At 36.1% G+C, this 23,435-nt stretch overlaps 1 protein-coding gene across 2 annotated transcripts in view; it reads right to left on the bottom strand.

Annotated features, from left to right (window-relative positions):
* The window catches only part of SMYD3 (SET and MYND domain containing 3), a 754,146-nt gene that overhangs the window by 526,610 nt on the left and 204,101 nt on the right, over positions 1-23,435 (bottom strand). For both annotated transcript variants that reach the window (XM_081224651.1, XM_081224650.1), the window contains exons 3-5: positions 18,022-18,129; positions 16,392-16,449; positions 14,386-14,522 (exon numbers count right to left, since the gene is read on the bottom strand). In XM_081224651.1, coding sequence (XP_081080777.1) covers positions 14,386-14,522; positions 16,392-16,449; positions 18,022-18,129 — 303 coding nt within the window. The remainder of the gene's footprint in view (positions 1-14,385; positions 14,523-16,391; positions 16,450-18,021; positions 18,130-23,435) is intronic.

Raw genomic sequence — 23,435 nt, forward strand, 5'->3', positions numbered from 1 at the left:
ACACACACACACACACACACACAGCACCAGCAGCCATAACCAGGCTTTGCTGATTTGTCACACTGGCTTTGACAACCTCTCCTTGTGTATTCTCATATACACGGGCAGCTTTACAAACTGGCTCAAAAATACCTTAGCCTGTCAAAACTAATTCCGTATCCAGAGGACTTACTTGTCCTGCCTACCTTTGTTTGCTACTGTCATAGCAACAATGCTTCAGATATCATCAAGCTTTGGAAGTGTGAAGAAACACACTAACGATGCAGTAATGTGAAGGCAGAAAAGCAAAATGCAGGTGACAATGCAACAATGTAAAAGAGCGAAAGCATGCATTGACTGAATCCCTGCAACTTGCTGGTTACTGTGCAAGGTGCTAAGAAAATGGTTAAACCCCTCAAGTTACAGCCTATCCAAGCAGTCATCCAGTTCCAGGAAAGCAGCATGGGAAGAGGCCTGCAGAGTCCTCAAATGCTATATTTTAAAACCCTGATTTTATACAACAGGCAGTAGGAAATCAACATTTAAAGGGGATACAAATGATCAGATTGGTATTTTAAAAATATATTTCTACGGCTTCCCTGGTGGCGCAGTGGTTAAGAATCCACCTGCCAATACAGGGGACATGGGTTCGAGCCCTGGTCTGGGAAGATCCCACATGCCGTGGAGCAACTAAGCCCGAGCGCCACAACTACTGAGCCTGCGCTCTAGAGCCTGTGAGCCACAACTACTGAGCCCGCGTGCCTAGAGCCCATGCTCTGCAACAAGAGAAGCCACCACAATGAGAAGCCCGCTCACCACAATAAAGAGTAGCCCCCACTCACCGCAACTAGAGAAAGCCACGCACAGCAACGAAGAACCAAAGCAGCCAAAATTAATAATTAATTTTTTAAAAAATTATATATATATATATATATATATATATATATATATATATATTTCTGAAGGCAGTATTAAAAATGGGTTGAGATCCAGGGAAAGAGAGGCAAAAAGATTAGTTAGAGCCAAGTAGGCAAGATAAAAAGACTTAACTAGGCCAGAGGCAAAAAATATATAAAACGAAAAGAACAGAGTTAAGAGATATTCCAAAAGCAGCATAATCAGGGCAAACAGAAGGCAAGAGAGAGGGAATATTCAGAGGCATCCCTGACGCTTCTGGTGTGGCTGACTCAGGAGACTGCCATGCTATGAAAAAAGATGGAAAAGATGGAGAAGCAGCACATCCTAATGAGGATAAGACAAGAGTTTAAGTATTGGATGAATCTGAAGTTAAAACAGATCATGCAAATGAAGATTTTTATTAAGTAGAAAATATGGGATTGGATCTCAGAGGAAACGGCAAGGCTCGCTCAGCAAGTCAGGCCATGGCAGTGGAATGCCTGTCATTCAACAGGTAAAAAGAGAACTAGTGAAAGATAATTTTTTTTAAAAAATGGTATGAGACGTAGAAGGAGAATCAGTGGCAGGTCATGCCACAGAAGGCAATTAAAAGATTTCTAAAATTTGGACAATATCACACCTTAAGATCTGCATACTTGAGGTTTAAGTGGGTACTGTTCTATGGACTCTTGGACAAATGGAAAACAAGAAAACCCACAGTCATCTGCTATTACAAAAGACTTCTGAGGCACCAAAACAACATACCTTACCAACTTTCGCTCTAAACTTGAAACACCAAGAGCCCATGAACGGCTGTGAAGGATGAAACAGGGGGACTTCCCTGGTGGTCCAGTGGCTAAGACTCCGTGCTCCCAACGCAGGGGGCCCGGGTTCGATCCATGGTCAGGGAACTAGACTCCACATGCTATAACTAAAAGACCACGCATGCCACAACTAAAAGATCACACATGACGCAACAAAGACCCAGTGCAGCAAAATAAATATTAGGGGAAAAAAAAGGATGAAACAGGGCCCAGGACATCAACCAGCAAGTCACATGGGCCTCTTCAGATGCTGAGTTTGCCCTGTATTTCAATAAAACACTGCCATCCATGATGGGGGAGGACGGTAGGAAAGAAAGTGCTGTGAAGTGTATTTTTAATCCTGTTCCTAATTCAACTGATCCTGATGAAAGAGCTTTGCATAAATAGTGCCTTGATAAATCTTTTCCTATAGCATCAAAACAAAAACAAGCAGTGATGGCGCAGTGGTTGAGAGTCCGCCTGCCGATGCAGGGGACGCGGGTTCATGCCCCAGTACGGGAAGATCCCACAAGCCGTGGAGCGGCTGGGCCCGTGAGCCATGGCCGCTGAGCCTGCGCGTCCAGAGCCTGTGCTCCGCAACGGGAGAGGCCACAACAGTGAGAGGCCTGCATAACGCAAAAAACAAAAAAAAAAAAACACAAAAAAAATGTTAATTATAACTTGAAATAGCTCCCACAATTGCCAAATTTGGTCCCACATAGTTTCAATGCTTTTACTTGATACGTATTTGTTCAAAAACAGTATTTCTAAATTATTTGTCTGTGTTATTAATGTCAGGTATAAATCTTAAGGGCAAATAAATACCAGTCACAGAAAAAATAGGTGCCAAAGAAGCCAAAGAGGATTTTTTTCTATATTGCATATATATTCTTTTGCATTATAAAATGGTTTCATCCATAAATGCAAACATTTATAGAATTACAGGGAAAAAAACACATCCAATAACGACTTGAAAACAAGATAGAACCAAGCTGAAGGCTCTTGAATAATTAATGTTTTAATATTCAGTACTTCAAGGTTGTGGAATCTAGGTTGCAAAAGTTAGCTTAACTCCATGCAAATTCCATTTCAATCATCTTTATTTTCACATAGAGTTGTGGCAGCATCAGCTCAGAAATATTTGATATGAAAAACCCACCCTCCCCCGACCCTCCCTGCCAGCCCTTTTTAGATTTGAATATATGAAGCAGAGACATGTAAGACATGATGCACCACCTGTATGAGAACAGAAGGAATCCTAATTAAATCACTTAAAGCTTTGCCTATAGTAGTGCTTTAGTATTAGTGATAGAAATCTTATCATACATATTCTCATTTCTTTCACTCTGGTTTTGCTCCTAAGGTTTACAATAGTTCATAATTAGAGCTTTAACATAAAACTAACATAACACAGAATGCAGTATGGTGGGATGGAGAAAATCTAAAATCATGATAGTCAAGTTAAAGCTCTGGTTCCTTTATTTAAAAATAATGTGACCTTAAGCATTCCATCATCTGCAAAAGGAATAATAACAATAACTCAGAAGGTTGTTGTAAGTAATAAATGTGATTATATTTGTTAAAGTACTTTGTAGAGTAAAAACAATAAAATAAAAAATAAAATTGGGTGAGTGCAGCACTAGGCATCTTGTGATAAATCCTCAATTATCCCTTGATCTGTTAATGTAAGACAAAGACCAGTGTCTAAATACCCACTGGCTTCCTGGTAAATATGGGACAAAAAAATGAGGAATACAAAACAAATCCACATACTGTCAAGTATGTAATAAAGCAGTTCCGTTTATAACAGAGTTATCTGAAGGGAATGTATCCAGATGGCTGGAAAGTCACCATCATTTAAACATAGCCATACAGAGTCCCTGAGACTGAAACTCATCATTATAAAGACAATCTAATCTAGCTTCCAATGCTGTTAAGAGTAATCCTATGGTGTAACTTAGTCTTAATTTTCTGGCTGTATACTGATAGCCTTCAATATAAGGAATAGAGAGGGGTGGTGCCAGGAAATGGGGAGATGGACCAAGTGTACATACTTCCAGCTATAAGACGAATAAATTCTGGGAATCTACTGGATAGCACAGTGATTACAGCTGATAATACTGTATCATATTTAAAAACTGCTACATGAGTAGATCTTAAATGTTCTCACCACACACACAAAAAAATTTGGTAATTATGTGACGTGATGGAGGTGTTACCTAACCCTACAGTCAGAATCATTCTGCAATATGTAAGTGTATCAAATCAACACACTGCACATATTAAACTTATACAATGTTATATGTCAATTACATCTCAATAAAGCTAGAAAAATATATAAGGAATAGATATTGTTGATAAGTTGTTTGTAACGTTAAGTTCTGTTTGCTCTATCACATTTTTACTTCAACTTAGAAAATAATTCTTGAGCACTTAGGCATCAACTAGGAGAAAGAGCATTTGAGCTCAAAAGACCTAAATTTTAGCATCCATCCTGTCATTGGGTGACTATTTTATTAACGTTCTCTGAGCCAAAACTGATGCATCATGGAAAGAGGGAGAGGGAAGGCAGTGGGGAGACTACGGAACTGGATAGTTTCTGTGATCTTTTCAGGCCTAAAATTGTATGGTTGTACTATGCTTAAGGAAGGAATTGGGTAACATGACTCCTATTCTCACAAAGTTTACAATCTAACTGGGAATGTAGGAAATGAAGACATATAGCTAATTAAAAGAGAGAATATTCACCATTGCCAAATGATTGGCGTAGAAAATACCAGTGGCTACTGATTTTACAACAGGGAAGGATCAATCCTAGTCAGGTGGATTTCATCAAAGAAATAAGCTGGGGCTTCCCTGGTGGCGCAGTGGTTGAGAGTCCGCCTGCCGGTGCAGGGGATGCGGGTTCGTGCCCCGGTCCGGGAAGATCCCACATGCCGCGGAGCGGCTGGGCCCATGAGCCATGGCCGCTGAGCCTGTGCATCTGGAGCCTGTGCTCTGCAATGGGAGAGGCCACAACAGTGAGAGGCCCGCGTACCGGTAAAAAAAAAAAAAAAAAAGAAAGAAATAAGCTGGACTTGGATAGAGAAGATGGGGAAAGGGGAAAGATATACTACATTCTTCCATTATGCACCATGAATACGACAAACACAGAGCACTTTACATATCATCAAGCCTTACCTTATTCATGGAGATAACTCATCCTGAAATGTGCTTCTAATCTGGAATGAAACACTTCCAGGGACAGGAAGCTCCAAGCTATGCCAGGGCAGCCTGATACATCCTTGGACCACTCTAATGACAAAGCTCTTCCAGATACTGAGCTATAGTCAGCTTGCCCAATATGACAGGGCTTTCTGTCCTTCCTTCGTCATACTTTACGAAGAACATTTATCTAAATATGTCTCCTTAAATACGTAACACTAGGTACTGAAGCAAAATTTAATGAAAATTGACCCTTTCAGATAGTAGTTGGGCTATTTTCTCTCTTGATCAGGCCACATTGTTTTCACCTGACTTAGAGAAGCCATCCCGAAACTTACCTGCTTACCTTTATAATATACCACCTTGTTTTCTTCATTATATAGCAATGTCTGATTTCTGCCATCAAAACTATCACTCTGTTTCGAAAAATGTTAACAGAGCAGTTTATCACAATTTTTCATTACTATTAGTATTATACCCCTAAAACCTTTTTTTTCCTCCCATGAGAGGTCCTTCTCATTCATAACAGAAATAGTCAAATCACAAAGTAAAATCTGAAGGCAATATCCATTATCTAAGAAAAAGATCTGAAGACTCAAACAAAAAATTTCTGAACCCGAGTTACACAGCCAAAATAATTCTACTAGGAAAATGTGTCTTGGGGCTTCCCTGGTGATGCAGGGGTTAAGAAACCACCTGTCAATGCAGGGGACACGGGTTCGATCCCTGGTCCAGGAAGATCCCACATGCTGTGGAGCAACTAAGCCTGTGCTCCATAGCTACTGAGCTGGCGCTCTAGAGCCCGCGAGCCACAACTACTGAGCCTGCGTGCCACAACTACTGAAGTCCACACGCCTAGAGCCCGTGCTCCACAACAAGAGAAGCCACCACAATGACAAGCCCACACACCACAACGAAGAGTAGCCCTCACTCGCCGCAACTAGAGAAAGCCTGCGTGCAGCAACAAAGACCCAACACAGCCAAAAATAAATAAACAAATAATTTTTTTTAAAAAAAGAAAAATGTGTATTTACACTTCTTTTCAAGGCAAAGTAACAAACTATAACATCTGTAGTTAAAGAAAAGAAAAACAAAAGACCAAGAATGATAGTTTAAGTATGTAAGACATTAGTAAAGTACACAATTTTTCTATTTAAGAATTTTATTTCTTCCTAATCCTTAGTGAAATACTACATCTCTTCTACTATATTACTGAATTGAAACATTTTAAATTCATTGAATCAAATGTTTTGAGGATAAAAAATAATAAATTCAAAAAACAATTATTGTATACATACTATGCTTACAAATGTCATTGGAGAACCAGTGGCTTGTTAGAAGGTAACAAATAAAATATTTCCTATCTTTTTCTTTTAATTAGAGAAGTTCTTGATAACACGTGCTGTCTCCTACTGTGTACAAAAAAATCTTTTGGCTTACAAAAAATAATTTAAGGGTTGGCAAGCAATGGCCCATGGACCAAATCTGATCTACCACCTGTTTCTGCACAGCCTGCAAGCTCAGAATGTTTTCTTACATTTTTAAAAGGTGGGGGGAAAATAAAAAGAGGAATATTTGGGTACAAGTAAAAATTATATGAATATCAATGTTCTGTGTCTGTAAACAGTTTTATTGGAAGACACCCATGCCCGTTCACTTATATATTATCCATGGATGCTTTCAACTATAACGGAAGAGTTAAGGAGTTGCCGTGGAGACCATAAGTAACCCTCTCAGCGTGCATTACAAATCGCCAGTAATAATTCATTTTTGCTTCTTGGCTTACAAAGTGTAAAACATGTGGGCTTTTACAGAAAAGGTTTGCTGAACTCTGGAATAATTAATATAATGATTCATTATTCCCTGAAGAATTTATGATAATAACAGCTTCTGTGATTCTGAGCTATCAACTGAACTTCTTGAATTTTACCATAATAAAGATTCCTTTTTACCTAGTGTTGTATATTTACAGTAATGTAATAATTTTAAAAAATATTTAACAAAGAATACGCCATAAAACAGAAAAGGTACAGTTTTCATACATTATTTAACTCAGTCAACAATTAAACACCTACTATATACAATGAAGATTTCTAGGGATTCAAAATAAATAAAATCTAATTCCTAGCTCTAAGAAAGTCATACTCTAGTAGGGAGACATAGTACTCTAATAAAGGTTTTTGTCACTAAAGGGAAGGCCAAAGCAATGAAAGTAACCTCTACCATTTCATAATGACATACTGTCATTTTTAAAATATTACCTCTATATGAATTAATGGCAAGTTATACACTCAAATAAATAAGGCAACAAGGCTTGGCCAACACGTTTATCCATTAATAGTTTTAATCAAAGCATTAGCCTTATGTACATAATCAACCTTGACCAACACACATGTAAGTAAAAATGCTGATTAAGAATTTACTGCCTTCTGAACTTCAGATGTTAGTTGGCATCTGGTCCTTAACTATGATAAACAGACACCAACTCATCATAGGTTATTTGTACATAAAGGAACAGAAATAGTAACTGAATGCTTAATAATGAAGAACATAATAGATAAATATCATCATTAAAAATACATGAATTGTTTTGTTTTGAAATCTCAAGTGTCCTACAAATGTCACTTTACTTGGAAGAACATTTCTGAGAATAACTGTCTCTTGAATCTCCTCAGAGATTCAATCTATTGTAAAAAATAAATAAATAAATCATAAATGCATCAGCTTTTCATAATTAGAATGCCAGGATGTGCATGCAGCTAAGAATGCTGGCTGTTTGCCTGCTTTACTTAAAACCAGAAGAAAAGTATAATCCCAATAATGAAGTCTTCTAGCAACTGTTGTGAGCAGACGAGAGAGATGTCTCAACTAGCAACTACCTCCAAATGTAGAGATACATGCACCCTGGTGATTGGAGGTTAGCAATCCTGGTATGTCTCCTTGCTTTTAGTATTAAATATTTAATGGCATATTTTTCCTTAATAGAATCCAGGCACATCTGATCAGTCACAGGGATCATTTAGTAATGCAGTCAAAGTTATCATACTGCCATTTCATATAAGCTTTGTAATTAGACAATTTGTCACTTTACTAATTCAGAAGATTGCTTTCTTTACTACTTTATAGCATGCTACGGTAGTGAAATTCAACTAAGCTGATCAACAAAAAGGCTCTAAAATTTGGTCCTATATGAACTTGAAACCTCCAAGTGGCAAACACACACACTCCCAACCTTTCAAAACAATAGTGGTAATATCTGTCCCACAAATTAGCCTAACAGCAACACTGAAGTAATAAAGCACCAGTACATCCAGAATGAGAGGGCTAACTAAATGAAAAATTTAAGATTAAAAAAATGAATATATCATAAACAAATTTGTTCTTGCCTTTTACTGAGGTACACCATTCTTTGGCAAGTAAAAATACCCAATAAGGGTTTACTTAGTAATTGTTTCCTCCATGATGACTTATATACTTTACTAAAATTATGAGGCTATGGCAGAATATCACATAGACTATTTATTAACACTCTAATGGCACATAGCAGGCAAATGCAAGTACAATCTTAAATATACTATCATTTGTGTCTTATTTCTAACATATCTCAATCAAAAATATTAAATTACTATTTATTTTCATCCTATGAATTAGCAGATTCTCATTTTAACCCATTCTCCACTGTTTCTCCAATAAACAAAAATTCTCCCCCAGTGAAAAAGAATTTACTCAGAATGAAACTGAATGTAAACTTTAAGTATCATAGTACAAAAAGCACCTAAAATTCTCACTTTCAAATCTATACAACCACAGTGTATACTGCAAAACCAGCTCCCCCTAATAGCATTAAAAATTAGAGTTCAGAAGGCAAGCTCTGGAGGTCACAGATGTGCCCTAAAGAGCAAAAACAACACTCTACTAGGAAAATTATTATTTTGTTTAAAAGAAAAAAAGAGAGAACATCTTCTCAAACAGATGTGAAATTTCTAATCAAAAAATTCTGTTGCAGTTATATAATATTATCGAGTTAAAAAGTACTTTGCAGAGGTCTGGCAGCACTAACAATGACATCTGTTTTGTGGTCAGGAAGTTCACTTTTATTCTTGTTGCTTCCAATTTAGTGTCTGGTTTTGAAACATTTTATGCAACTAGTCCATTTTCTATTATTTTGTTCAGAGCTTATCACATTCTAATCAGTCTACCAAATGCATTTTTAGAAAAGGAAGTTTTAAGTCCAGAAAAAAAAATAAGTATATTGTTCTAGAACTCTGCACAGTGATCGCTAAAAAATATACGCTATGCATAGAAAATAAGCTCAGAACTAAATCTACTGACATTAGATTTAGAATAACCGTTACCAATAATTACCAGTGTATGTTTGGGGGGATGGAATAGAGACATTCCATGTTATTTCAGTGGACTATGACATGACAACAAAACCCTTATAATTTAATTTCATCCTTTTAAGCTTCATGTGTGAGAAACATTTCATTCATCATAGTAAGCTTGCTTTTATATTTCCTACATGAAATCCCAAGGAACTACTCCGAAATCATGGAGTTGCGATGAATGGAGGACATAGTAAACAATTTCTGTCCACAATAGCTATGGGCTGAAACCAAGCCAGTTACTAGGGGAAAGGTACTGTTTTCTGCCTGCAAAATTTTTTTCTCAACAAGATGGGTAATTCTCGGCATGGGCATGGGATACCAGCACTGGGCACAAGTATAAGCACAACCATCTGAGACTCTGGTTTACAATCAGTTGCAGATTACACTCTTGGCTACATGACAACACAGGGAGACATACAACACTGAAGTTTTATACTAGAATACAAATAAATATGGGAAATAGGCACAGCAGTAGTAGAAATTAATAACGTGTCAGACACTCTAAGTACTTTAGAGTTACTCCTCACTTTAATCTGTAAATATTATTATTATTATTCCCATTTACAGATGAGGAAATTGAGGTTGACAGAATTTCACTTACTGGTCTGAAAAAGCAACTTAGCCATCATACTACTGTTCAACCTCCCATTTAAATTTGCCCTCTAACTGTAATTTTCTCACCTTTTAAAGTTTACAGGCATCATTATCTGTACATACATTCTCTATATTTGTAGCAAATGTTTCAAACTCTATCAACAGATTGAACCATAGGAGTTGTCTTGCCAAGATAAATCCATTTTGAAATCTAACCAGAAATCTTATTTCAAAATAGAAGTGGAAGGAAAAAAAGTTGGGGAGTGGGAAGGAGGAGGGGCCTGTGGAGATGGAAACATACATCTTCCCTTCTCGAAACAATCTGAATCCCTTCTCAAAACAATCTGAAAAAGAGCCAGCAGAGATGAGTCTGGCCTCTATTTTTGATGAATATACAAAGAGTCACACGCCTCCACTGTGCTCACTAACAAGTATCCCCAGTACATCTCCCACCCTTTGGCCACCTTCATTACTGTCAGTGGCGAACCACCACTTTCCTCATACCTTACGCTTTTATTTCCATTCAGCCACACCCCCAAGTAAGATACAATCTAAGTTAAAAAAAAAAACAAACGTATGCAAATAAAGCTTCAAGCAAATCACTCCCACGTTTCCATCCAACCAGATCATCACTCTGCAGCTCCCCAGCTGTAGAAATTCTAGAGATTCTAATTTTCTCTTACTACCTAAAGCAAAACAAACATTCTAAGCATCACGCTTTCATTCAAACTCTTTTTGTAATCACTAAATATAACTGAAACATGTATTCCACTGGTAACAACTGCCTTTTCAAATCTTCTCCATAGGAAGTCAATATATTTTTCTTACCCAGGGGTTAGAGGAGTCAGTACCCGCCCTGCTCCCCACAAGTATTTCTAGACCATTCTCTATAATTGTTTCCCAACAGCATCTTCTCTTCTGAAATTCATGCCATTAATTTCTGCTTCCTATGTGAAGTCCTCCTTGATATCCTCCCCTAGAAAAATTTCTCCTTCCTACTTAATTTTTACAACCAGGCAATAAGTTCAGAAGTCAACAGGATATTTCATACAGCAAAGTACTATCTCTAAATCCCAACTGCCAGTTGCTGTGTGTGTGTGTGTGTGAATGTGGGGATGGGGAGTGGGAGGCTAATACTGGTAACCAGGAAGTGGAGAAAAAAGGAACACTTGGAAATATAGCTGGAAAAAAGACTACACAATAATGTGTTCGGAGTAGTGAAGGGGGACGGGGGGACATTTTCCAAGCAAAACCAAGTCCTGAGCAACAGAAGCACAAGAGGCACTAAGAACCTAGTCCAACAGGAAATATACACTATTTTTCAACAGAAAACCCCAGAGTGTTCAAAATATAAATTGCTAACTTTTGAGGAATTCGTCACGGTCTTCTACGAGAAAAAGCTATCAGCTCAGCAGAGAAGAAATTTGCTCTCAGGATTAAGAACTTTCTCATCCTCCACCAACCCCTTTCCTTTCCAGGCAGTACAAGTTTGATAAATATATGCATATCCCCAAGTAAAACTTTTGATTTGCTGAGGTTCTTTGCCTTGGTAGATAATTTTCAGAGTTAGAATTAACCATATATTTTGATAACCCTGGACAAGAGTGCGGCAAACAAAAAGAAAAACAAAACAAAACAAAACTTGCATAATTTGATCAGGGAATTCACTAACAGACACCTCTCTCAGGAGGCCAAGAGGCCTGACAGCAAAAGAGCAATTGTAAGGAATGTTTGGAAATCCAAATAAAGGAAAAGAACATCTGTGCGACATCTATCAGATATAAAACAAGTCTGAAAATTATTGAAACCAAGTGATGGAAACATGAGGGTTCATTAGAATAGTCTCTCTACTTTTGTGTGTGTTTGGAAAAGTCCATAATCAAAGATTCAAAAAACTTAAGATAGAAACAAATCTGGAAAAGCTCTCAGAATTCCTCTTGTCTTAAATGACAATTAGAGAAGCCAAAACACAAGCTTCGCGTGTCTAATACCTGCACAGAACCTGCATGAACATAAGTGAGTGGGAGGAAAAGCAAAACATAAAACAGGCTTTTCTTTTGGAGGCCAGGTGAAACCAGCTTTCTTTGAAGCGTAAATTAAAAAGTTAGTTCCTTAAGGTGAGAAAGGCAGGTCAGCATAGAACCACTCCTGACAGACTACACATGTAGGAGCAGCAAAAGAAAGCAGCACTCTCTGAAGTGCCCATTTCTTCTCTTTGATTAATTCCATGCCAGTAAGATGGGGTGGGGGCAGTAGGTAGGGATAAAATTCCCTGTCCATCATTCTCCACCCACTTCCAATGCATTTGTCATGATTGGCGTCATCACACACTTGCAAAGTTATAAGCTCATCCCTAAGCTTTGCAGGACACTGATTAGCTTAATTTAAGACTATTCTAGTCTTTAAAAAAATGAAGGACAAGGAGGGGGAGGGGAGGAGGAGGAGGGGAGGAGGAGGGGAGGAGGAGGGGAGAAGAAGGAGAGTTTTCTCTTTTAAGGACAAATGTATAAGCAGAAAAATAACTACAGTCTATAAAATATAAACAAAACTTTTACAAGGAAGTACAGGAGCCATAGGTTAATGCTGCTTTCCTCTGATTATTAACCTATATTTTAAGGCAGAAATCACAGCTCTGAGTCCAATTCCCCCATGCACTACAAAAATGTATACATTTTACTTTTGTAGCAATAACAAATATAAGTATGTGGGGAGAAGGAAAGCACATTATGAAAACTTTGTCTGCTTAATCATATTGACAGAATTTCCCCCTACACAGCACAGAGAAAAGTTCATTGTAAGATACATGAGATTAAAATTATCTTAAAAGAAACAAGAGAAAGAAGATAGTAATTTACAATTTACGTTAAGCAATGAAAGTATTTTTAAGTAGTTATTATGAACACTAATAACTCCAGTAATTAGCACTTGAACATTTTTCAACAATAGGAAACACTAGAAATGAAGTTACAGTCATCATAAGGTATATTTTTTATCTTTCAGTAGGTGTTACGTTGTATAGCATGTAACATCAAAAGAGCTTGTGTGCACTGTATACACAGCATTACTATAGGTTGTAATTTTCAGAAGCATATGAAATAAACATGAGAAACTTCTCAGATGCATTATAAACAACACTTACATTTTGATATCAATTTTAATTAATAGACAAACCAGAATGTAATGCTAAGATGATATTATCAGAAAATCGTAAGAGCATACCCTAAAGAATAAAACTACATTTGGGAAAAACAAGAATAAATCTGTAGCAATCACACTAATCACATTTAAATTCTTAGAAAATAAGCAGATTATAAAACATACTTTAAAAATATTCACAAGATAAATATATCATTGGATGTGTGCATATAAATTGTAAAATTTTCAAAATCACCCTCAAATGTAAAATTTTACTTATTATTAAAAATATGATCAATACTTAAACAAAGCCAAACACACAATATGAGAAAGTAAGGACGGCAAACACATGATAATAACAAAAGATATACTGGTTCCTTTGTCCCTATCCCAGGGTAGATATCAAGAATCAATCAGGGACTTCCCTGGTAGCGCACTGGTTAAGAATCTGCCTGCCAGTGCAGGGGACACGGGTCCGAGCCCTGGTCTGGGAAGATCCCACATGCTGCGGAGCAACTAAGCCCGTGCGCCACAACTACTGAGCCAGCGATCTAGAGCCCGTAAGCCACAACTACTGAAGCCCACACACCTAGAGCCCGTGCTCCGCAACGAGAAGCCACTGCAGTGAGAAGCCCACATACCACAACAAAGAGTAGCCCCCGCTTGCTGCAACTAGAGAAAGCCGCGCACAGCAACGAAGACCCAACATAGCCAAAAATAAATAAATGAACATATAAATTAAAAAAGAAAAAGAATTAATCAGTGCATTCTTTCTCTCTGGACTCAAACAAACCCTCAGAATCACTTCCAAAAAGAGCACTCAGGTACCCATTACCAAGAGACCACAATGAAATATTAAATTATACCCATTTTCTATCCCTAATCTAAGATTTTCATGACTTAAAACATTTGAACAAATGTTTTGGCAATTTGGGCAATTATTTTAAAATCAGAAATGATTATATTTTCATATTATTTAAAATTCACTTAATCAAGAAATGGATTCCAATGATCTCTTTCACTTCAAGGAAGGTTCCATTGCTGAAACAACCACCACAAAACTAAATGGACTCAATAGCAAACTTAAGTCCATTCATAAAAAATAATGGAATATGTTACTTTCTTTTGAGAAAAGAAAGCACACTCTTTTGAGGGTGTGCTTTGAGAGCTGACAATGAACATACTTGGGCCATTAGTAAGAATACTGATAAAGCAGAAAAAATAATACCTTTTCAATGTAAGCAATACATTCTCCCATTCTCTACTCAGTAAAGCAGGGGACTGATAAAGGCATGAAGGGTCCTGGATTTTCACAGATCAACAACGAAATAAGGAGTAAAGGGCTGACTTATGGCATTAGCAAAGATACCAAAGTTAACACTTACTTTTGCAAAGGCTTCAAAAATGTCAAAGGAAGGTGGCAGCTGAGAAGCATCCTGTATTTCTTCTCTCATGAAATGTTGAAATGTCAATGCAAGTTGCCTGAGGCCCTCTTTCTTATCTTCAGTCAGTTTGTTAATATCTTTTTTAAAGATAAAATAAATAGTACAGTCACACAGTGAACTTGCAATGGATAATTTTCAGGTATTCAATGGTAGCTGTTAAGGCAGATATTTCCTACCCTAGATTCCATTCTGACACAGATCAAACGCATCTTTTTATTTTTTGACAACTACAAATCACTATCATACATTATCAAATTCTTCCAAACGTTATCTACAAAACAAGATCAAACACCTAGCAAAACAAAATAAATACACACACAGATGAAAAAACATTAAAACCAAAATCAGTAATGATGTGTGTTAGCAGATTTTCTACATCCTCCTGCACACATGTTCAAACCACCATAAATGCTTATTTAGTTAGTGAATTTAAGTAGACTTTTCCATGAAACAATTTACAACCAGGTCATAACTAACTGATAAACAGTATCATCTCAAAGACAAAAAAAAACAGAAAGCAAGAACTGAAAAGTTCAGTTAAATTAAGTTCAAATTGGTGAAATTGGTCAAGTAGAAAGTACATTGAGAAAAAAACATGAATCAACCAAAGAAATCTCATTTTCAAGTTCTTTTCAGGTTGAATAAACAAGATATGATACTGCTTCAACCCAAACAGAAGGAGAAAGTTCCAAAGCCAATATCACCCCTTTAAAAACTCAGTTTCATTTATACCACAAAGGGGTGTGAAGACTAGGAGTGCACAGTTCAATTAATAACGTTTGAGAGCACTTCACTTAAGGCAGCGTGTATGACACTGCTACTGAGCAGGGCTAATGTTCATAGTAAAACTCACTGCAAGAGATGTTATTTACCTACCAGTATTATAAGAAGAAAAAAATGGGGCTTCTCTGGTGGCGCAGTTGTAGAGAGTCCGCCTGCAGATGCAGGGGACGCGGGTTCGTGCCCCGGTCCGGGAAGATCCCACATGCCGTGGAGCGGCTGGGCCCATGAGCCATGGCCACTGAGCCTGCGCATATGGAGCCTGTGCTCCGCAACAGGAGAGGCCACAACAGTGAGAGGCCCGCGTACCGCAAAAAGAAGAAAAAAATGACTAGTTCTCTATTAAAACTTGAAAAGATAGATCAAGATGAAACTACAGCATAACTCTGTTGCTCATGTCCGGTCTACATATTTTATTTAAATTACTTGTTCAACAGAACAAATTAACCCAATGATTCCTTAAATAATAATTTATTATCATTGGCTCTTAGGATTCCATAACCATAAATCTGTACTAGATGATTTTATTTGCCTCCATCTAGAAATATTAAACTGTGTAGCACATTTACTCCATGAGCTCTTGCTACTTTTGACTTAAAAGTCATTTACAACTTCAATGAAGAGGATCTGTGATCTGTGCCAATAGAAAGAAACATAAACCCTACGTTCACTTCACACTCAGATTTGCAAAGCCTCTCAGTGTTAAGGAGGTTGGCCACCACCATGGTAGTTCAGGAGAAGAACAACGCTCAGTGCTGTCAGAGAGCCTAAGTCATCGGTACTTTCTACTTTCCTTATTATCTAAATGTTCCCTGGAGGCCCCATTCACATTACTGTTTCCTAACATCAAAAAGAAACCAAGAGTGGGAAGAAGGGAAAGAGGAGGGAAAAACAGAAGTAAAATTTATTCTGTCAGCTGGACAAAGGGTTATACTCTCCTCACTGCCTAACTTGGACACCTCTATGGCACCTCACAAACTCCTCTAGGGCCAAAGCTACCCTAGAATAAATTAAGTAAGCTAATGTGTCTATATAAAAGCATGAAAAGGTTTGCTGCCTCACATAATAAAGAGACAGAAAAACAAAGTTTAAAAAAAAAAAAGGCAACTCATCAGTTCAGCAAATAAATGATAGAACTTTTAAGATGCTGATAGAGAATCACTTACTTGACTCCAGATCATAAAATGAGTAAAGTTTCTCCGATTCAGAGGGTGTTTCTTCCATCTATGAAGAAGGGGGGAAAACACCAAAAACAATTTCAAGTGTTCCAATATATAAATGAATATGTTTGCATATCTTTAAATATTCAAATGCAAGTCTGTTAAAAAGATAATTTTCTATATTATCCTTCTCATCATTCTTAGAGTTAAATTATTCAATCAGTCACAACTTTAAAATCTGTGTTGCAAATTGACCCACCAATTTAATTTCCAAACACAAAATTCTTTTACAAGAAGTTTCCATTCTTTTCTTTTTTTCCCCAATTCTACCACAGACTTGTATCACTGTAAGGATTTTACTACTAATTATTATAGAAAAGCAAAGATGGATGAATAAAAATAAGAGTTTATTACAAACTGTGCAACCTTGGGCAGTTACTTAAACTTGAGGTGTCAATTTCCTTATGTGAAACACAGGAGTAATAATAGCACTGAGTTGTTGTAGAATGAAATAAGGTATATCATGTAAAGCAATTAGCACAGGGCCTAGAAGTAGTAAGTGCTCAACAGAAAGTAGCTATCATTACAGTTACTTTCTATTAGATTCTGATTCTGTAGGTCGGGGTGAAGACTGAGAACTAGAGCCCTGGGTGATTCTGAAGCAACCTATTTCTGCTCTAACAGTGGTTCTCTATCTTTTCAATACTAATAAAGCAAAAAAAAAGTTCAGACTCAAATATAATATTATTATACTTTTAATATCCAGTGATTAAAGAAACGCATAATGACAAAGTTGCTCTGAATTTATTAAAGCTTTGAAATAAATTTGTGTATTTTAGTTCAACACAATATGTACATTTAAAAATAGTAGTACGTATATGTGACAGGTGTTGTATATTCAGTCCAAAGACAATGCCAATTTGGTATTCTAAATCCATTTTTTTTAGTAAAGATGTAGTTGATATATAACATTGCATCAGTTTTAGGTATATACTTTTACATTCCTAAATTCCTCTATGAAATTTTATTGCCAGAAGAAGTTAACAGACAACAGGACACAAGAGAGCTGAAGCCTGCAATAAAGAGATATTCATTCTAAAGCCTGCCAAAAAAAAAAACTGGAAGGTGTCACCAGAGGGGGATTTCAGGGAATCCACTAGCTGCTTTGGCAGAGTAGGGAAAGGGACTGGAGAAACAATTTCAGTGAATGTTGGCTTAAAAAAAAAAGAAAAGCAAAAAAGATAAGTACCCTTCCTTGTAAGATTAATTATCATCTAATTAAAATCTCACTTGAAGAGGCAACCAAAAAAATTATATACTTGCCCTGTGCATTAGTTCTCAGTAGAAAATAAAGGCAATGTAACAGGCATCACTAACATCTCATGCCCCAAACATAGGACTTTATGTTTCTATTCACAGGAGATCACACACAGGGTCTTCAAAGAGGGGCGGTGCACTTCATCACTGCTGTGATTAATAGGAAAACAACAAGTCTTGTCTTAAGACACTCCCTGGAATAATCCACCTTCTACCTTAACATGGATTTAAATTCAGTCTTAAATATGAATAATACATGCAATTGCAAGTGCTTATGTTAAATTAAAACCCAAGCATATTTCACAAGTTTTATACTCACAAGTTTGAAAACAACTCTGCCAAGAAGTCGGACAGAATCGGGAGGATATCTGTGTTTGCAGCTTTTAAGGCATTTGCATTCTCGCTTGTGGTCCTGCCAAGCTTTTTTCTGTTAAGACAAGAGTGAGGAGGGCATATAAGACATAAAAATTTAACTTTCATTTACACTGGTTTTGAATGTTGTGAGTCATCAACACTAATTTCAACAGCCTAAATATACCTGCAAATAGAAAATGAAAGCAATATTCTAATACTATTAATGATCCAGGGTTCAGTATGCAATTACCAGGCATGGACATCAAGAACTTCCATTTCACCTCTGTCCTTCAATTTGTCCCTTGGTTATTACCCAACTGGTAGAGTCCAAATAAAGAATCATTATGTCTTTCTTAATAATTTATAAGATAGCCTTTTAGGTGAGTAAATAGGATTCAATAATAGACAGTGATTTTGACTACAAAAAGAAAATATCATTCCAAATTAGAAAATAAAACACATGGTTCAAAAAAATCAAAACAGGGCTGATAGCTTTCTGAATTTCTGCACTATTATAGTAAGTATAGAAATTTCAGGAGGGCTAACATAAAAAACAGAAAACCTTTTTGTTTTTTTAAGACAAGATAGAAAGGGGTTATTAGCTAAAATGACCAAATGTCATTTTCACCCAGGACCATCTTCGTTTACTTATGTTGTACTGGCCTGATTATTAATAGTGTCCCTTTCCATTCTGAAAAGTGTGGTTTGGATGATAAATTATACAGTCACTTTTCCCAGGATCCTAGCCATGTGCTAGTGGGGCTGAAGAGACCACAGAGCCAGTCACCAATCTCGCAACACTAGGAATAAGAGGACTAAGTGGATGGACATTATCCTTGAGTCCAACGTCAGAAATGCCATGACTCCCTTTACATGGGATTACTTCTATATGGAAATAAAGTCCAGAGTATCCAATATTTAACCCTGGCAAGTGGAAGACAGCTAAACCAAATATCTAGTATGTTCTTTTCCAAATGAGAGTTGGAAGTTCAATCACTCCAAAATTCTGGGCCTATAAAATCCCCATAGAAGAGGTTTCTCTTTTCCACTTACAGCACAACATGCAGCACAACCAAAACAGTAGCAGCAGCTACTTTGAAACTGTGACTCAGATTCAAGTTCAAGACAGCATTTTGCGCAGAAAGACTGCCTGTGTCAGATTGCTGGGTGAAGGTGTAGTCTGCCTGCTGCTATTTCCTTGTAAACCAAATCTTGGAGACATTGTTTACAAGGGGTACTTCTTTTATCAACTCTATTCACAGTTGCCTCATTTGATTCCTTCATATCCACTATGGCAATGCTCTTAATGTGATTTTTTTCTTTTTAGTATTTATACTTTACTCATTTCTAAATAAAACTGAGTTGCTTTCAAAGTAAAGATGTGTATGAAATAAGGTTGTAAAATTAGAAACAGAAAATGTAAAAATTATGAAAAAAAAGTCCTCTAGCATTTACTTAGCATTCTACAGTTAGACACATGACTAAGCAATTAAAAAATATTTCATTTGATTTTCACAATAATCCAAATGGTAGATATTGTCATCCTTATATTAAAGATGAAAAAAGTAAGGCTCAAGGGCTGGGATCTAACTACCAAGCTACATAAATATAAAGGGGGGGAGTATAAATTCTTAGTAAGCTAAACAGGAGAGCTAAGTAATTATCATGCTTGTGTGCAACAATTATTTGAGCTGCCTCACAGGCAAGGCAAAAAGAAAGCATAATGGCTTGAGTAATTCTCATCTGACATAAGAGAAAAACACATAGCTTTACCAAGTATTAAATCACAGGAGGAATTTATTCCAAGAATGCTAATCAGCAAACTGGACAATGTCTTTGACAATAGTTCACAATGCAATGGCCTTTCATAGAGCTACTTTCATGTCAGTAGAATATAACTCAGTGAAAAGAAAAGGTTTCTATTTTTCAGGGGGCTAGTCTTGGATTAACAATCAGCAAGTACCAATGTGTTGTAAGATCCCTAAAATAAATACAGTTACATTGCCAAATAAGTTTGAAAAATACTTCATATTGTAGATCCTGCTTAGAGATTCGAAATATATTTAGCTTACTAGAAGTTCTAAAATGCTGTATTTAAGAAACTTGTAAAAATAAATTAACACAGTTTCCCATGACTGTTATTGCCATCCTTTGGGAAGTTAGGTTGGTATATACTGACTCAAATATACCTATACATTTTCTTTCCTTCAGCTCATCTTTGAATGAGGGTGAGTTAAACAGACAAATTCACGATCATACTCACTGATAGGAAACTAGAGCGTGGACATTTTTGATTACTGATTAAAGGGCGAACCATAGTTTTGGTGGAAGAATTTTCATTTGGTATTGAAAGTAAGTGTCTAGCTGAAAACGAATTGTACCTAGTAGAATAAGGCTGAGATAATGGATCAAATGATCTTAAGAGCAGATTTTAATTGGTACTTAACTATACGGGATCATCTATAACTCTCTTGTTAAAACCTCTAGTTTTGAGCAGCTCAGCCTCCTGGAAGCTTACCAGGGAAAAGGAACTACAACATGTACCCAAGTTAATGAATCAATTGATCTGTTACATGACATTATTTAGAATGAAACTTCCAAATTTTAGAAAACTCTTGTCAAAAATGACTTTATTTCTTTAACATAATTAAAATTGCGCTCTTATTTCTCAACAGTAATTAGAAAGCAGAAGTATGTTTCTTTAGGCTATTCCTCGATCACTGCATGAAAACATCAGACATACTTACCTTCCCACTTGCTTCAGCAAAAAAAGATGTTCATTCTTCATCTAAAAGCCAAATCAGATCTATATAAATATGGAAAGTAATCATACCACTTGAAACTGGCCTGTAATAGTGTCAACTTTACAGCCTACTTCATTTCTTACCATGATATTAAAAACCATGTTTTTAAAACTTTAATTGTTAGGGTCACATCTTACCATAAGGCTTACTAATAGAAGCATACCACAGAAAAGGCTTACAAAGATATTTTTTAAGCAACTGCATTTGACTTTGAAGCAAAGCTTCACAATCATACAAAAACATTAGGCATTATCTTCACTCTACAAACTTTAACCTTGGTCAAGACCTCAAGGGACACATTATATATCTACCACTTTCTCAAAGGTAACCCCTTGACTTACTTTTTCCTATTTTCTTCTATTACTGCAAATACAGGATGTAATTAAGATTTTGTTCACAATACTGACTGTAATGTTTTCTGTTCTCACAGTTGAAAATTAACCATGATGTACAATAAGCACAAATTAGTATGAAAGACAAAGGAAATTAAAATATTGCACTAAGAAACAAAGACAATGGGAGACAAGCATTTTAGATAGGGAAATAAAAAGAAATTAAGATGTCTTTGATTCAATTCCATGTATAAGTACATGTATGACTCAAAAACAACTTCAGATTCTATACATTTTAGTATGTTTTGCAGTATTTATAGTGATTTGGAACATAAACTGATTAACTAAACACAGTGGTTTCCAATGGGAGTAATCCTAATCTTGGGAGTTGTTTGGGAATTTTATGGGGGTATTTCTGTTTGTCACAACGTTTGGCGAGCACCATGTGCACTCACTGGCCAGGAATCAGAGATGCTAGACATCCTGTGTAGGACAGTTCCATAGAATAAAGAATTGCTCCAAATCCAGTAGGACATTTAAATGTCCAATCAGACGTTCTATAAAGGTGACAAACTTGTTTATAATTACCTGAGCCTAGAACTAAACCTCCTTTCACATATAAAAACAAAGACTTTGTTTTTACATAGTCTTAATAGCACAGAATTCTCTATGTAAATCAAGGGAAAACTGCATTTTAAGGACTTTAGCTAAAATTACTCAGTATTTCATAAGGGAATATCACGGAAGCCAACACCAGTTGTAGTATTTCTGTTAACCAATAAAACACATATTCTGATCTGCATTTTGTACTTCCCTTTTCACAGTACTCTGTATAGGTACAAGTATGTGACTCCTTAATTATGTCTTCTGGTCTAGTCACGCCTGAGCATTTACACACTAAAGTACATATTATTTTAAGTTGCCTAATGATTTTTCTCCTTTATGTTCCAGTTATGGCATTTATATTGATATTGAATTTTGAAATATGTAACTAGGTAGATTGTATTACCTAAAAAATTTCATTTCAAGATAGTAGAGAGGACAATAAAAATAACTGCCATAGAAAGATGGAGTTGGGTCTGAGAGAGCTGAAAACCCCAGATCTAGAATAATGCTACAGTTACACACCACACACATACATAACAAAAAATATTTTTAAATAGACAGCCTAGGACACAACCCAGAGAGTCTCACAGTACCGATGACATAGAATCAGGTGTCTAAATTGTTTTTAATCACTGCAGGGAATTCCATGTGTAGCTAAGGCTGAAAAACGACTAAGCTAGACAAAATTAAAAAAGGAGGTCACTATATGTATACTAAATAGATTAAACAACGAAATACTATTCTACACTTATGATTAAACTGTTGCCCTATAGGAATTAACATTTTATAATATTCAGGTGTGAAAAGAGTTTCTAAAGCAGGACATAAAACCCAGAAACCATAAATGAAAAGATGTACACATTAAACTACATAAAAATAAATAACTTGTATATCAGAAGGAAGAAAACCTAATACCACAAATATGGTTGAAAGATAAAGGACAAACTAGGAAAACAAAATTTTAAATATGTATGTAGTGTTAACTGTCACCAAAATACAAAGAGGTCTTATAAAATACCTAAGAAAAGGGTGAATATTTCCATAAAAATAGTAAAAAAAAGTGAAGGAGATGAAGAGAAAATTCATGCCTAAAAAAGAAATGCCAATAAACAAAAACTAAAAACCAAACAAGTGATCAAAGAAATGTTAATACAAACAAGATAACATAGGTGACCCATTAGTATAGCAAAGATAAATGAATATATTAATTCAGAAGTCTCTAGGGTGTAGGGAAGTGGGGACTTTCTAACTTTGTCCTTGGAATTATAAGTTTCCCTAATCTTTCTGATGGGTGTTTGGTAGTAAATATCAGGATTTTCAATGTGCATTTTGCTGGCACAGAAATAATATTTATAATGCAATTAATCCTAATTTAAATGATGTACATAAATAAGCTTAAGAATGCTCATTGTAGATTTGCTAAAATACTGGAAATTGGCAATAATTTTCCAGCTTTTCCTATAAGAAAAACCTACTTCTGTTTTTCTCTTTATACTTTCCCAATACTGTTATCTTTGACTAATATCATGTATTATATTTATAAATAAAAGCAAAACATAATTATTTTTCTTATATCTAATAACTGTGATTCGGGGAGAAGCATTTTTATATGAAAAAGAAAGCAAAATCACGGTTAA

This window comes from Mesoplodon bidens, assembly GCF_964165515.1.
Source record: "Mesoplodon bidens genome assembly, chromosome: 2".
Lineage (NCBI taxonomy): Eukaryota > Metazoa > Chordata > Mammalia > Artiodactyla > Ziphiidae > Mesoplodon > Mesoplodon bidens.